Below are 14,166 nucleotides of genomic sequence, written 5' to 3'. Positions count from 1 at the left end.
ATGACATTTTATGGGGATAAAAGATTTCTTCCAATAAATTTATTTACAAATTTACAAATCAGTTACAATAGGTGGCAATCTTTACTTCATTGCAACTCCCTCAACTACTTGATGCTAGCTGTTAACTGAATTTAGAAAGTGTTTAAGATCCTACCCCCTCAGTTTCACAGAGCAAGCATTTGAAGACATTTAAAAAGGCAAAACGTGGCACAGCCAAGGGTCTACACTCCTACTCCAACAGGACTGCAGAGTGGAGGAACCAGTTAAAGTTCACACGCAAACTCCAAGTTGTTCACCACCACTGCACAAACAAGATTCAAATCGTAACCCTGAGCAAAAGTCACACAAATAGCTGCACCAACAGAAACCCCCGCCGTCTCCCCAAACACACTCACATTTAAGTACAGCCTTAAAATCAGAAGTTGAACAACTGGCACCACAATTTCTAAATTGAATTAAGAATCATTTTTTCCTGCAAACTTTACCAGGCACAACTGACATTTAATTCACTAAGCAAACAAAGAGCTGTTCAAGTTCCACAACAAATCTCTACAGCACAAACAGCTGATTGTGTCAAGACCCACCTAACAGTGTAATAAGAAATAGGCACAGATTTGAATAGCAAAATAAGTTTTATAAGAATATAATTAAGACTTCCTTTGACCTTGTTAATAGGGATGCTGAAAAGTTAAGAATTAACTGTTTAAGCTAAGGTCTGTTTCACATTTTCTCTTATTCTTAGCTAGTGACTAAATTATCAGGATATTGTGAAATAGCCAATTGAATTTTTCCACTTATTAGTCATTACGGTAAAAAAAGACAAAAACAAAAACTCACAACCATACAGATTATCACAGTTCTCTTAAGATTCCAGATCTGAAAATTGCTATCTTACCTCATAATTATTTAGGTCCAATATCTTAAACATGATTTATTTCAAAGAAGATACATACTAAGTATTTTTAAGTTTCAGAATAAGATTCCCATAAAAAGTAAAAACCTGAAAGACCAGTTAAACTCCTCTAGCCTGTGAGTTAAAAGTGACACACACAGGTGGAAATTAAGTGCATGTGTGTTTAGGGACAGAAGTAGGAAAATGCAGTGATCTACACTGACGATAAAATACATATAATTATGTCAGCAGCAGCCTAACCAAAAGCTCTCTCAAAAATCTATCAATACACAAACTAGAACACAGGCACCTTTAGTTTAGTAAGGCTCATGTGTGCAAAGCACTATAACCATGGAACAGTATTATTAAATGATTTCACTGAAGACTGGAAGTGTTTAAAACATTTTACTCTTAAAAAAGCAAAATTCATCCTGACCCAAAGACGAGCAAAACAATAAATGGACATCTAAATTCTAAAAAGCATGGTAATACTTTTTTTTTTTTAAGCACATGTTTTTCCTCAAATATACAAAAACTGCCTGCAAAGTTGGCCATAGAAGATCCTTCCAAGTCCACCAACCTAGACATGAAGATGCATATTCTACATGCAGTCGTTATTACGTATTTCAGATTACAAATGCATTTTTAAACTCAAGCTAGAGACCAAAAAAAGTATAGGCACAGTCCCTTCTAAATAAAGGAAACGCATGCAACTCTGTATTGTTTAGCACCCAGTCTAGTTAAATCTTAAGTGTTTCAAACAATAAGACTCATCCTACAAAGTTTTTCACATTCTTAATAGCCCTCAAAACTACAAAAAATTTTCCTTGAGCAATCTTTAATTTTTTAATTTTACCTTTTCTTTATAACAGCCTTTCATACTTCACACTACGTCCTTGTAAGTACATCTCATTTTACATCCTTAGCTCCTCCAAAGCTGCTGAGTCTGACTGTGACAAAAATTTCATAAATGAAACTGAATGGCATGTGAACTGGGTATATTGATCTATCAACTATATTATCAAAAGGCTCAGTAAATATGGAAAAAAAAATTGTCTTTTACTCTACTTCTCACCATTCTAAACAGATTATATGAATGTTAGAATAAAAGTAATTACAGAAGACTCAAATGGCCAACCAAGCTTTTGAAATAGGAACAATAAATTAGAAAAGAATTTTTTTTTTAAGTGAGAAGTTCTGAGAAAATATACCTGGTATATTAAATTAAAAAATTGTCACCTAGTGAGTCAGGATGTTTTCTTTACCCAAAGAACTCCATTTTGGCTATACAATCTATGTTTGTTTGCTTTCAGATAATGTTTTATTACGTCATAAACGTGTAATTTTACAACATAGCCAGAAAAGGCAAAAAGTTTTCTTAACATTTCAGTTACAACAGTTAATTAGAAAGGGAAAGGCATTCTTAAAGCAATAATACTATTTAAATAAACTCCAGCATAGTGCAGACAGACTTCCAGCAAAGCTCTCTATAAATCAGAACCCTTTGGAGATAAACTAGCAATAGCAAATGACCTTTACTTGACTTTGCTATAAAACAGTTCAGCAAAAAGGTAGGCTTCACAACCCCAGCGTAATAATCAATAACTAAACTTACCGCTAACACTGATCTAAGTAACCAAATGACATGCAAGAGACTCAACAAAAGAGATCTGGTGTTTCAATATGACACAGCAAAGTCTCATTAGAGAAATTAAAGCAAAGTCCAAGACTGTTTTCAAGACAGCTTTGTTTCCTTAGCAACTGGCATGACTGACATACGGTATATGGTAAAGGTCTTACTTCACAAGGCAGCTTTAAATTATTAGCTTGACTTAACCAGCAATTTAGAAAACCTAGCTATACTTGTCTGAAACACAGCCTGAAGTAGCTTAGTTAAAAACCAGCTAAAACACCAGCTGAGCACTGTTAAAACAGACTTCAGGAAGCACTTCAGGAGGCCATGAAACAGTGACACAGCCTAGGCATGCACTTCAAAACACCTATTCTCCAAGAACTCCAGTTTTAATTGGCAAAAAATAAGCTAATAGATACCATTTTCATAATAATGACAGATTTCTCCCATGCTCTAGATTCCTATTTAGATGCTTAACAAAAAAATACATTACACCTGGGAAATTTCCAAATATACCCTTAGATAAAGGGAGCTTTAGCAAGCCATGTGTGAGAGGATGCCCCGTCATTACATGGCATCTATCTGTTAACATTCCAATACAGTCTCCTTCCCCCCAAATTTGTTTCACATTAGGCAAACCCCCAGGCTGTCAAATTTCCCCTACAGACATTTCTGCCTTTCAGGGCAACTACATGCTGTCCTGATCATGTCCTAGGGGCTCCCAGCAGAGGACTGCTAGTCAGAGACGTCCGACGAAAATTTCCTGCATTCAACCAAGTGAAATTTTCTTCAGAATTTACAAAAGGAAGAGACCGAATCATTTAAATTTTAGGGTTTACATAGTCCTGGGCAGCCTGTTTAAAAACAAACAAACAACCCCCCCCCCCAACAAACACCTTAAAAGAGGGGGCAATATTTACACAAATAGTGAAAGCTTGTGTGTTCCACCATTAATGAATTTTACTGCATATGTATGTTTGTATTGTACAAACAATAAATATAAATATGTTGGAATTTACCAAAATACTAGAACACAAAATTATATGGAGAATTGTTTCAAGAGGTTAAACTGAATCTAATTACATCATCTGAATTCATTCCCAGCTATGAAGATAAACACATGCAGCGGTCTGGCCACATATAAAAAGAGGAGAAACATCCTTATTTTTGGCCGACAGGTCTCTATAGCTCTCTATAGCTGTTTACCTCACTGGGGGGGGGGGAGGGGGTTGGTTAGTTGGGAGGAGGGGGAGGACCCTACTCTAAACTAAGAGCCTGATAGAAATTGCTTGTAGTTAGTATCAGACTAGTTTCAATAGCTAATCTTGTATCTAAACCCCGAGTAACACATCTTGTTCTCCTGGGTGTCATCCAATAATTCCTTATGTTTGATACGTGGAAATGTTTCTTTGGGAGCAAACTAGGAACAACCACTCTGCTTTCATATTACATGTGACCCAATTTAGATCTGCAGTTACATTTCAGCACACCCAGCGCTCGTAAGTTAATTTCTCTGCAAGTCTACTGTAAAAATGGATAAACTGAGTGAAAAATCCACCTTGCTTGCTCTGTGTCAGCTTTTAAGAATTTGCAGCTGTTGTGTCAAAATTGCAAAGGGAAACTGAGCAAAGTGTAAATGAAGGTTTTATATTTGGAATTTTAAAGCTACTGATTTGCTTCTTTCCAGAAATGAAAAGATAGGGTAATAAGAGACGAAACTTGTAAAAGTGGGTATGATTTGTGCCACGTATGCCACTGGTCGGATTTAATTGCATTTACCCATTAGAAATATTTTTTGCAAAAACTGGGGGGTAACGCCTGTCTTACTTTCATGGGAACTTTCAAATTAACATCCTTTTCTTTTACTGCTTTCTATTGAGTGGCAATTTCCATGATGTGACTGATGGGTTACAGATTAGTCTATGCTACAAACCAGATGACTACAAAAAAAAAAGAAAATCAGCTATAATTCTTTGTCATCTTTAGCATTGAGAAGAGGAAAGGGGAAGGGATAAGGGAGCCCAGAAGACACTCATCCTGATTTATATCAGATTCTTGTTTGTCTTTAGAAGAGGTCAAGACCTGAGCAAACAGAAGTGGTTCCATGGTGGCAGTAACTGCTCACACAAACTTCATGCTACCTCTACTTTTAAGCAAACACAGCCTGACCTAATCTTTAATAAGGAGAATAGCAGAAGCATCTTCTTAAATATCAAATTTGCATTAATCCTGTATGAGAAGCCTCTTCCTATTATTACTGATCAGAGAGACTCCAAGACTTCTCTTTGTAAAACACTAGTAACTAAAGATCTGTGTGACAATTATAGTTGTTAACACATTACAATGTACTTCAAACCACAGTAAGATAAAACTGATCTTAAATTTGATCCAGGAGATCTGAAAGCATTGCTGTAAAACAGTATTACATATCTGAAGTATATAAAGAAAAACTACACTGGTGTTCTTGACAGCTAAATCAGAAGTAATTTTGATCAAATCCATAAGGAAGTTGAAAGGTTTAGTTTTATACATTTGCCAATTGAAACAGCCATGTTTTTCCACCTTAATGAAAATGGTGTTAATACAATCTTATTTTTCCAAGTATGCCATTATTTTCTATTGAGTACATAGTGCATGTACTCAAACCTTATTTAGATTTGTAAGAATTATATTCATCAAGTTATATTTTCTACAGCTGGCCTATACTCCCCTACAGCATTACTAGCTCTCAGTAAAGGCTTGATCTGGTGCCCTTCCTGTTCCTCCTCCCTTTTAAAGATATGAAAATCTTAGTACAGCTCCAAATTCAAGATAGTTTATATCAACATCATTTCACAGAACAGATTTAAAGACTGACCGAGAGGTAGAAGGAAGGATATACACTTAGAACTATCTTCCAAGACCAAAAATCTTAATTGTGAAAAACATATCACAATGTGTTTCACTTTAAAAGCATTTGAGTTAATATTTCTTTTCTTAGTTATGTTCTGAAATTGCCAGTGTCCACTTTCCTCTGCACAGATCTCATGGAATTTTTTTTGTAGAGTATTGATCTTATAAGTATTTTAATAGTCAAGAATCATCAATATAAAATGAAATTATTTTATTGGACTTATTACAAACTAAACTGAACAAACAGAAAAATCTTCAACTGCTTGTAGTCAAACCTATCAAAAGAAATGGTTGCAGTTTTGGTCTCCAACAACACAATTCTTTTAATGCCAAGCTAGTCTGAACTATAGAACCAAAAACACAAGAACTCCCATAAAATGATAATTCTGAATGTGCATTTCCCCAGTAAATTAAGGCATTTAGGAAAATATATACTACAGTGGCAGCAAAGTATTCAAGAAACACTTTCTGCCCTGGAAAACTAAGATTACTTTGACTGGTGGGGAGGAGAGCAGAAAGGGAACAGAGGCTATTGGGTGGGTGGGCGTGCTGGGGTTTCTAGACAGGGATGTGAGAGAAATGTAACACTGTTGGCTATTTTTTCCATGTATGAAATAATACTCTTGTACACATTGGGTCACAGGAGAAAAAAAAAAAAAAAAAACCACATAACAACAAACCACCCCATTACCTTAGAATGATTTGGTTTCACAATATCCAAAGTAACACCTATCCATACCTCTTTACAAAGCACTTAAGAAGTGTGTAACAATAATCCATTTTTAAGGTTTCTGCCAGATGGGTAAACACCTCCAACACACCCACAGACACTAATGAAAACCACCTTGGCCTCCTTCAGGAAGTCATTCAACACTTCACAGAAAAAATAGGAAGTTGTTGATAAACTGCTTGCAAGAACTACTTCCTGTAGGAAAAGTAATTACAAGACTGTTTGCTGGACAATCAGTTAACTTTTCCTCACACTGCAAGACGAGAAGAGGTATTACACCACCTTTGTAGTAATTAAAAGCATAACAGTAAGTCAAAATGATACAATGTTAATTCTAAAATTGTACAATGGTAATTCTAAAATTGAGCCAAAGTTGAACAGACTTTTTCTTTCTGCAAGTTGCTGTCTGCTACTACTATGGCATATTATCTTTTGCCCAGAGAGTGATCCAGTAGTTATTCTCCATAGTTCACTGAAATGTCAACCAGCAGCTGGCTAACAGGAAGTGGTTAAAAAGCAATGCAGATGACATCTCCACACAAACCAAGCAAGTCTTCTTTACAGCATGCTTAAGAAAGGGCTAAAGTATAAGTGTGCAGATGACTCAGATATGACCACTTACTAACCAGGCAAGTCTTAACTAATGAGCTCTATTTAAGTGGCAATTTCAGTAAAAAAAACAGAATTAGTTTTACCAGCTGTAGCAAGCATGTCTTAACTCACTGTTCGAAATCATCTGCATTTTCACTAACGGAAAATTATACTCAAGAGTCCTACTCATAACAGTGAGATGAACGCTAATGAGTGGAATTCCGGCAAATCATACATTGGGCATTCATACATAAAGGGGTCTATTTATCTAGATGACAGGCTGATTTACAAGAATAATTCTGGCTCAGACCCTACACTACTACTCTCACACTCTTTTTAGTATGTATGTGCATGTGTGTGGTGTGTATATAAAATATCTGTCTGGCCAAATAAATGTGTGTGTGCGCACACGCATGTGCAGTTATTTGACCAGACATATTTTCTCCCCCCACACGCTATTTTTTCATCTTTGTGTGAACTACTACGCATGCAATGCTTGACCCACTGATTACAGACTGTATTCCTTATTGTATTAAGTACAGTACTCAATTTTGTATTTTTCTGTTTGCAGTATAGTATATTATGATAACTATAACCATAAGGCTTACTGACATCTGGAAAAAATCTAATAGTTACCTATTCTGCAAAGATCCTTCTAGAGCCTGAATACCAGACTGTTCATGGAGTGGCTACAGAACAGAGCAAATGGAAACAAAGAGCAGTGCAGCCAACCCAACAAAAAAGCTGATTGCTTGGAATAGAGACCAAAAATCTGCATATGGGAGAAGGAACCATGTTAAATGTATTTAGCATCAGGAATCTGAGTACTCACGCTTGGAGCAAAAGTTTATAGCTAGACAAGACATGAGTTTTAACAGGCTTGTAGGTATGAGATAGAACTTAACACTGAAAAAAGCTACTGTAAGCAGCTTCTGAAATATAAATTCATTTTTTAAAAGTAATTCTTAAATTTCTTTGAATTTCTTAGTCATACAAAGTAAACATTTTTCTTGTACTTGAAATCTATCATTTCTATAAATCTTTACGAACTCCAATGAAGTAGGTGGATCTCACCTGTAGATAGTACTATACAACCTTTCAGAACAACAAATGTTCTTCAAGTGTGAACACAGCCTTCAGAACTGTCCTCATTAGATGCTCTCATACCACAGCATCACCCAAGGAAAGCCAAAAGAAAACAGCTCATTAAGCTGTTTAAAATCTCCCAAGGTCAGCATGTGACCCAGCAGGGAGAGGTTCAAAAAGTACAGCCTTTATTTTTCTTCCTAACAACCTGGTTTGTTTCCACTCCTTTCCCCTTCAAGACACATCCTTCACAGCTAGCAGCTCTTTCAATCATTTACTTTGGATGTCTGCTTGAGAACAAACGATCTTGCTCATGCAGATGAGTTTGCCAGACTTGTGTGTACTTTCCAGTCTCAGGCTCTTTATTGTTCTTGCTGAAACCTGACCCTTTGAAATGGATACCAGGACACCAAGAAAGGACAAAAAAACTTGCAGAAAAAAGGAAAAGATTTTCTGTGGTAATAATGAAACTGTAGAAAAGCTTTCCAAGATCAAATCCTTCCCTCTGCTTTCACCTGAATGAGCATAATTAAAACATCAATTATAAGAGCGTAAAGACATTTTGCATCTCTTAAACAGTTATACTCTTTCTGTAAAATCTAAAGTGTTAGCAAAAATAAACACTTGTGACAGTGCAACTTACAAATCAAATACATAGTGTTCATGTTTTATAAGCTATTCTTTAAGAGCTCTCACTAGCACAGTCAAAACAAAGTTTGCTTTTCATTTCTAAACTCATTGGGCCTTGAGAAAAGCACAGAATGAGCCACAGTTTTCATGTGATATAAACTTACATAGCTCCAAATAATTCTGTTTATGCCCACTGAAGATCTCACATTCTAGCATGCATTTATTTGTTAAACTTCACACAAAAAATATTGCAGCTTCAACCTCTTTAGCTAATGCTCATTTTCACATTCCTAACATAGAGCAATGGTGTTCAAAAAGTAACTTTCAGGCTCAAATAATGTCAGACAACTGCCACTCGTGTAACCTCCTTTCATTAAAAGAAAAAAAAAGTGATGCTAATTTCAGTATGTGAAAACATTGCTGCTCTAGGAAGGAAGTTTTAAAAGTTCGGCAATTTCCATTTTCATCACAGACAATGTAGATTAGCTTTAAAAGCTACAAACTCAAATACTTCAATCAAATGCACATATTAATAACAATGATGTTTTAGCAAGAAAGGTAAGAATACAGATGTTTTACTTGGCTGAAACATGTTTTATATACATAACATACTGTGCTGCTCCTCCCCTCTCCCAGCCCTGAAAATGACATATAATGCATTATTTAGAGCCTTCCAGTTGTATAAAATATTCAAAATATAGTCAAAATACTTGAGGGCCAATTATGTGTCTTGGTGGGCACACTTTCAGGAGGAGGACAGGCTCCTGCTGTTTTAGAAAACTACACAGCATAAAAGAAAATGCTCCCTGATGGATTACGTGTCAGATGGCTGGCATGTGTAACCTCTCTTCAGTTATAGAAAAGGTGATACTAATTTCACTGCGTGAAAAAGCTACAGCTGTAGGAACAAGAAACAACATTAAAAGTTCTGCAATTTCCCTTTCACTGCAGGGAATGTAGATGAGTTTTAGGAGTTACAGACCCAAGTACTGCAATCAAATGCATATATTTATTAATTTCCTCACGAGTACAGAGTAGGCAGAAATGTTTTGACTACATCCCTACACCGTCACACTTCTTAAAAAAAAAAAAAAAAAAGTCTTTCTGATATATTCCCACTCCAACAACGTTCCAAGTTACTCTATTTTTTCATAGGTGTATCATAAAAAAACAGGGAGAAATATATTTTGACCTGAACGAGAACTCTAGCAAGATCCAACAAATCCAACAGCCATGTTGCTTAAAAATCTCTTTGCATTTCACTAAATTTTAGTATATAATATAATGGACAAGATTCTTCAACTAAGAATAAGATAGGATAAACATTCACACAGTCAGATACAATTTTCAGAAACAGCAGAGAGTTGAAATGGGAGAAATACTGAAGTGGCAGGATCTCCTCTCCTACTGAAAATCAGGACCACGTTTTTAAAATACGTATTTTAAACATAATGAATTTAACTAAAATTCAAAAATTGTAAAATGTAGAGATACAGCTAACTCAAAACATGTTTTACTTACTTAAGAAAGTATCTCTGGCCAGACGGTGTCTTAGCCATCTCCCAACCTGGTGGCAAAGGTACGTCATCAGGGATCTCAAATGAAGACTGGCGGAGATGTTGAGAAGATGGAGCTCCAGGACCAGTCACTACTCCAGAAGGTGTAAGCGTCCCTGGAGAAACAGCCCCCAGCTGCAGCGATGCTGGAGAGGAATGAGCTCGGACATGCTGAGGAGTCAGGGCTCCTGCAGTCCCTGCATCAGTGCTGGCCTGTCAGGAGTGAAATTATTTCCATTAAGACTTTTATATTTCAGCAAAAATGCATCTGTTGGAAGACATTTCACTTTATTGGAATCTTTCAAGAGAAACTCATAAGTTGGCCATTGTAAAGTTCTGTTTATTTTGCAGCTGCTGCTGTTCAAGGAGACCCTCAAAGTAGGTTGGTTAATTAGTGTCACAAAAGCTCTTGTACAAGTCAAAAAATATTAACTGTAAGTATTTTCTAACTGCATTTATTTTTATTTTGAAAATTAAAGTTCTTTCTACCTAGTAAAAGTTTAAAGAAAAACATGCCCCCAGTCAAAAGACCTAATACAAAATATTGCATAGCTCATCACCAAACTGCACCATTACCATCGCACCCACTTTTCGCTGGAGTTTATTTCCCACTCTCCTTTTGAAAAGTGGGGAAGGGAACGAAGACACCCCCACATATACACCCTTTACACAGGTTTAAACGATGACACAAGGACAGCAGCAGCAAAGAACTCTGCCCACTGACACCAGGCAGTTCCAAGAGAGAAACAACTACTGAATTCTGCCATAAAGAAACTATGCAAGACTGAACGCAAAACTTCCTAAACCTCACACAAACTGCACTTTAAGGGTATGTGAGGCTTATAAACAGTTTGCTCATGCTTTATCCAAAGCAAAGCTTCGGCAAACTGTTTTACTAGTCAATCAGAATGACTCACAAAACTCCTCACCAGAAAGCTGCCAGTCATAAGTACGTAGAACTTCTTCATCAGCAGACAGGCGTCCACCACAAAACAGAAAAGCAGCTTTGAAAACTAAATATTTAAATAATATTGGCTTTTACATATATTCACAAATTAATTCTTTTTGCAGATACACTAGAACAACATGGACACCTATAATAAGTTGCATATATCAGCCCTTGCCACACCTCTCTACACAAGGTATTGCACCACACATGAGGCCCCATTTATGTATTCTTACGGAGACTGACATTTCTGTGTTTCATTAAGTCTATATGTGAGGAAAAAGCTTCATATATTAAATTGGAAATTTATTTCAAAGAATTAGCTTACATTTAGATTTTAATAAAATGTGCAAGTTACAATTCACTTGAATTTGAGGTGCTTTTTAGTCTTGAGAAACAAAAAGAAAGAATTACAGAAACCTAAGGATTTTTTCTGTTAGACAGAATATTTTTATGGCACAAATGAACAAAAAGGGAAAATTAAGACAGCCTTACTTAAAAGACAGTCAACAATAAAACAAATGATTTTCTAGTTTCAGCTGGATTTTTAAGTTTATATTTTAAGAACCACCAACTGGTACAAGGAACAATAATCCAACTAAGCTGTATGCATTACAGATGTAGAGTAACATACACAAGTGAGATAACACTAAGCTTAAAAGTACACGGTGTATGAATGTCATAGAAGTTAAATGCATTTCAAATATGAGAGCCATTTAGCTGCACTTACTGTATTTAACAAGACACAGCAACAAGCAGTAGATGAACATATACCAGTGCTGTGCATAATGAAGAAGTGATAAAACTTGCATAACTTGAATAAAAGCTGTGTAATAACTTTGTTATTCCTCAATGGATTTCAGTATGTTATTAATCCTGATGAAGTGATATGATTTTTATTCAATAATTCAAAGGACTGCAACTCAGAAGCAAAGAAAAACACAGAAGCGACTCAGCCCCACCCCTTTCTATTTTGCTTTCAGTCTTACAATATAAAGGCCAGATTGATTTTCGAGTATTTGGAAAATGAATTAACTCCTAGGCTAAGGATGTATGTGCCAAGGTTCAGCCTGGAGTAAACTTCTGAAGCTAAGTTATAAATCCTTCAAAACAGAAGTTTAATAATGGAAATGTTGACAGACCCTTAACAACCAGAGTACCAGGCACCAGTACACAGAGTAAGTTTCACTCCTACTGGCTACACAGATAAAGTGACAATAGCCAATAATAAAACCTTTATAGCTTAGCAACAAAGTTCATTACTTAATAAAAACACTCCAGTAGGCACAGCCTCTTTCCAAAAAGTTAGTAATAGCAACCTAAACATTAACTTTTAGCCATATTTGCACCAACACTTCGGTCTTGGCACAAAAGTCGCTCTGCTTAGAGATCAAACGCTGGCAGCGCCTTGGTGCCGACCCTGTCCGACGCCTCCTGCTCGGCCTGCACCGCAGGCTGCCGGGCGCGTTTCTCGTGGGCGCTCAAGTCCCCGAGATTTAAACTTTGAAGTCATACGTGCCCAGCGCACGACGGCTAATTTAATGGACGCCCGGCACGGCCAGGCTTAAAGGCACCAGCACGCAGGGAAGGCGCCGGGCTGCGGAACTCGCTTCCGACGGGGGACGGACTCCGCGCAGCCCGGCGCCGCGATGAAATGGTGGAAAGCGACATCCATGTCGGGGGGCTGGCACGGCTCCGCAGCCCCCTCCCGCACGGTGCGGGGCGGGCGGACGCCGCGGGATTAGGCCGGGAAGCGGAATCCGCGCGGCCAGTCCTCGCGGCGCGGCGCCGCGCAGCGCCGGGGGCCCCGCGCCCCCAGCCGGGCCCGCGGAGCGGCCGTGGGGCTCGCCGCCCGGCGGACGTGGAGCCGCAGGCCTCGCCGCCGCCGCCCGGGCCGCGTCGGAGCCAACGGTCGCCAACGGCCGCCCCGCCGCGGGGCCGGCGCCCTGAGGCGCCGCGCAGCCACCCCCTCCCCCCACCACGCTCTGTGGAGAACAAATAAGGCGGGGGAGGAGGAGGAGGAGGAAGAGGAGGGAGCAGGACTCCCCCACAAGGCGGCCGGAGGAAGAAAGGAAGCGACCCCCCCCCCTTCCCCCGGGAGTCCCGGCCTCGGCGCCCCCCTCCCCTCGGCTCGGCTCTGCCGCGGCCCGGCCCGGCCCGGCCGCGCGGGAGGGGCCGGTTCCCGCCCGGCCGCGGCCCCCCTCCCCCGCGCCTCCGCCGGGAGCAGCTCCGGGGGGAGCCCGAGGCCGCCGCCGCCCGCCCGCGGCCCTGCCCGGCCCGGGCGCCCCCTCCCCCTCACCTGGCGGGAGTGGGCCTTGGGCTCGGGCGGCTTGAAGAAGGAGTCGGGCAGCTTGCGGAGCCGCATGGGCAGCGTGTGCGGCACGTTGGCGCCCTTGGGGTTCATCACGGCGTTGAACAGCGCCTCCAAGTCGGTCTCCGAGTCGCCCCGCACATGGACGATCTGGTGCCCGGCCGGAGGGGGCCCCGCGCCCGGGGGCTGCGCCGCGCCGGCCGGGGCCCCCGACACCGCGCCCGGGGGCTGCGGCGGCGCCTGCTGCGGCGCCGCGGGCTGCGCTGCCTGCGGCGGCTGCTGTGACTGAGGCTGCCCAGGATCCATGGCTCCGGCGGGACCCCCGGCGCTTCCCTCGCGGGGCTCGGCGACTCAGAGCCCGGCTTCCCGGCCCCGCATGCCCCGCTCCCCGGGCTGCGGCTCGTCCTGCTCTCGCTGGTGTTTCTTACCCCTCAGCAGGGAAACCGACCCGGCAGCAGCAACTGGCAAAACAACTCTGGCCGTGCGGCGCTTCCCCGAGCCCGGCCCAGCCCGGCCGGCGCCTCTGTCCCGGCGGCGGAAACTAACTCACACAACACACCAAACAAAAGTTCTGAGTTACGCCCGCCCGAATCACTCTCGGCAGCCAGCTCCGCCCCTCCTGAGCCCGCCCGCACCGTATCCGACGGAGGCAGCCTGCACCGAGCAGGTCTCCCGCGCGCGCCCGCCCGCACCGCCGCCGGCGCCCCGCACCGCGGGCGCTGCCCGCACCACCGCGCGCAGTCCGCCGCCGCCACCGCGCGCTGGGATGCGCGTGGGCTCGCGCGCCGTGCCCCGCGCCCGGCCCCGCGCCCCTCCTGGGCCCCGGCGCGCCGCTGCGACTCGCGCCCGCCCGCGCTGCGCTGCCGCGAAGACGCTCAGTCAACCAGAACTCGATCCCC

At 41.2% G+C, this 14,166-nt stretch overlaps 1 protein-coding gene across 8 annotated transcripts in view; it reads right to left on the bottom strand.

Moving 5' to 3' along the window:
- Positions 1-13,965, bottom strand: part of YAP1 (Yes1 associated transcriptional regulator) — a 99,442-nt gene extending 85,477 nt beyond the window's left edge. For all 8 annotated transcript variants that reach the window (XM_067289817.1, XM_067289827.1, XM_067289820.1 and 5 more), the window contains exons 1-2: positions 13,256-13,965; positions 9,976-10,223 (exon numbers count right to left, since the gene is read on the bottom strand). In XM_067289817.1, the coding sequence (XP_067145918.1) occupies positions 9,976-10,223; positions 13,256-13,573 (566 nt within the window). In that variant the 5' untranslated portion in view covers positions 13,574-13,965. The remainder of the gene's footprint in view (positions 1-9,975; positions 10,224-13,255) is intronic.
- Between the last annotated feature and the right edge of the window lie 201 nt (positions 13,966-14,166).

This window comes from Apteryx mantelli, chromosome 1, assembly GCF_036417845.1.
Source record: "Apteryx mantelli isolate bAptMan1 chromosome 1, bAptMan1.hap1, whole genome shotgun sequence".
NCBI lineage: Eukaryota > Metazoa > Chordata > Aves > Apterygiformes > Apterygidae > Apteryx > Apteryx mantelli.
This window is presented reverse-complemented; position numbering and strand designations above follow the sequence as displayed.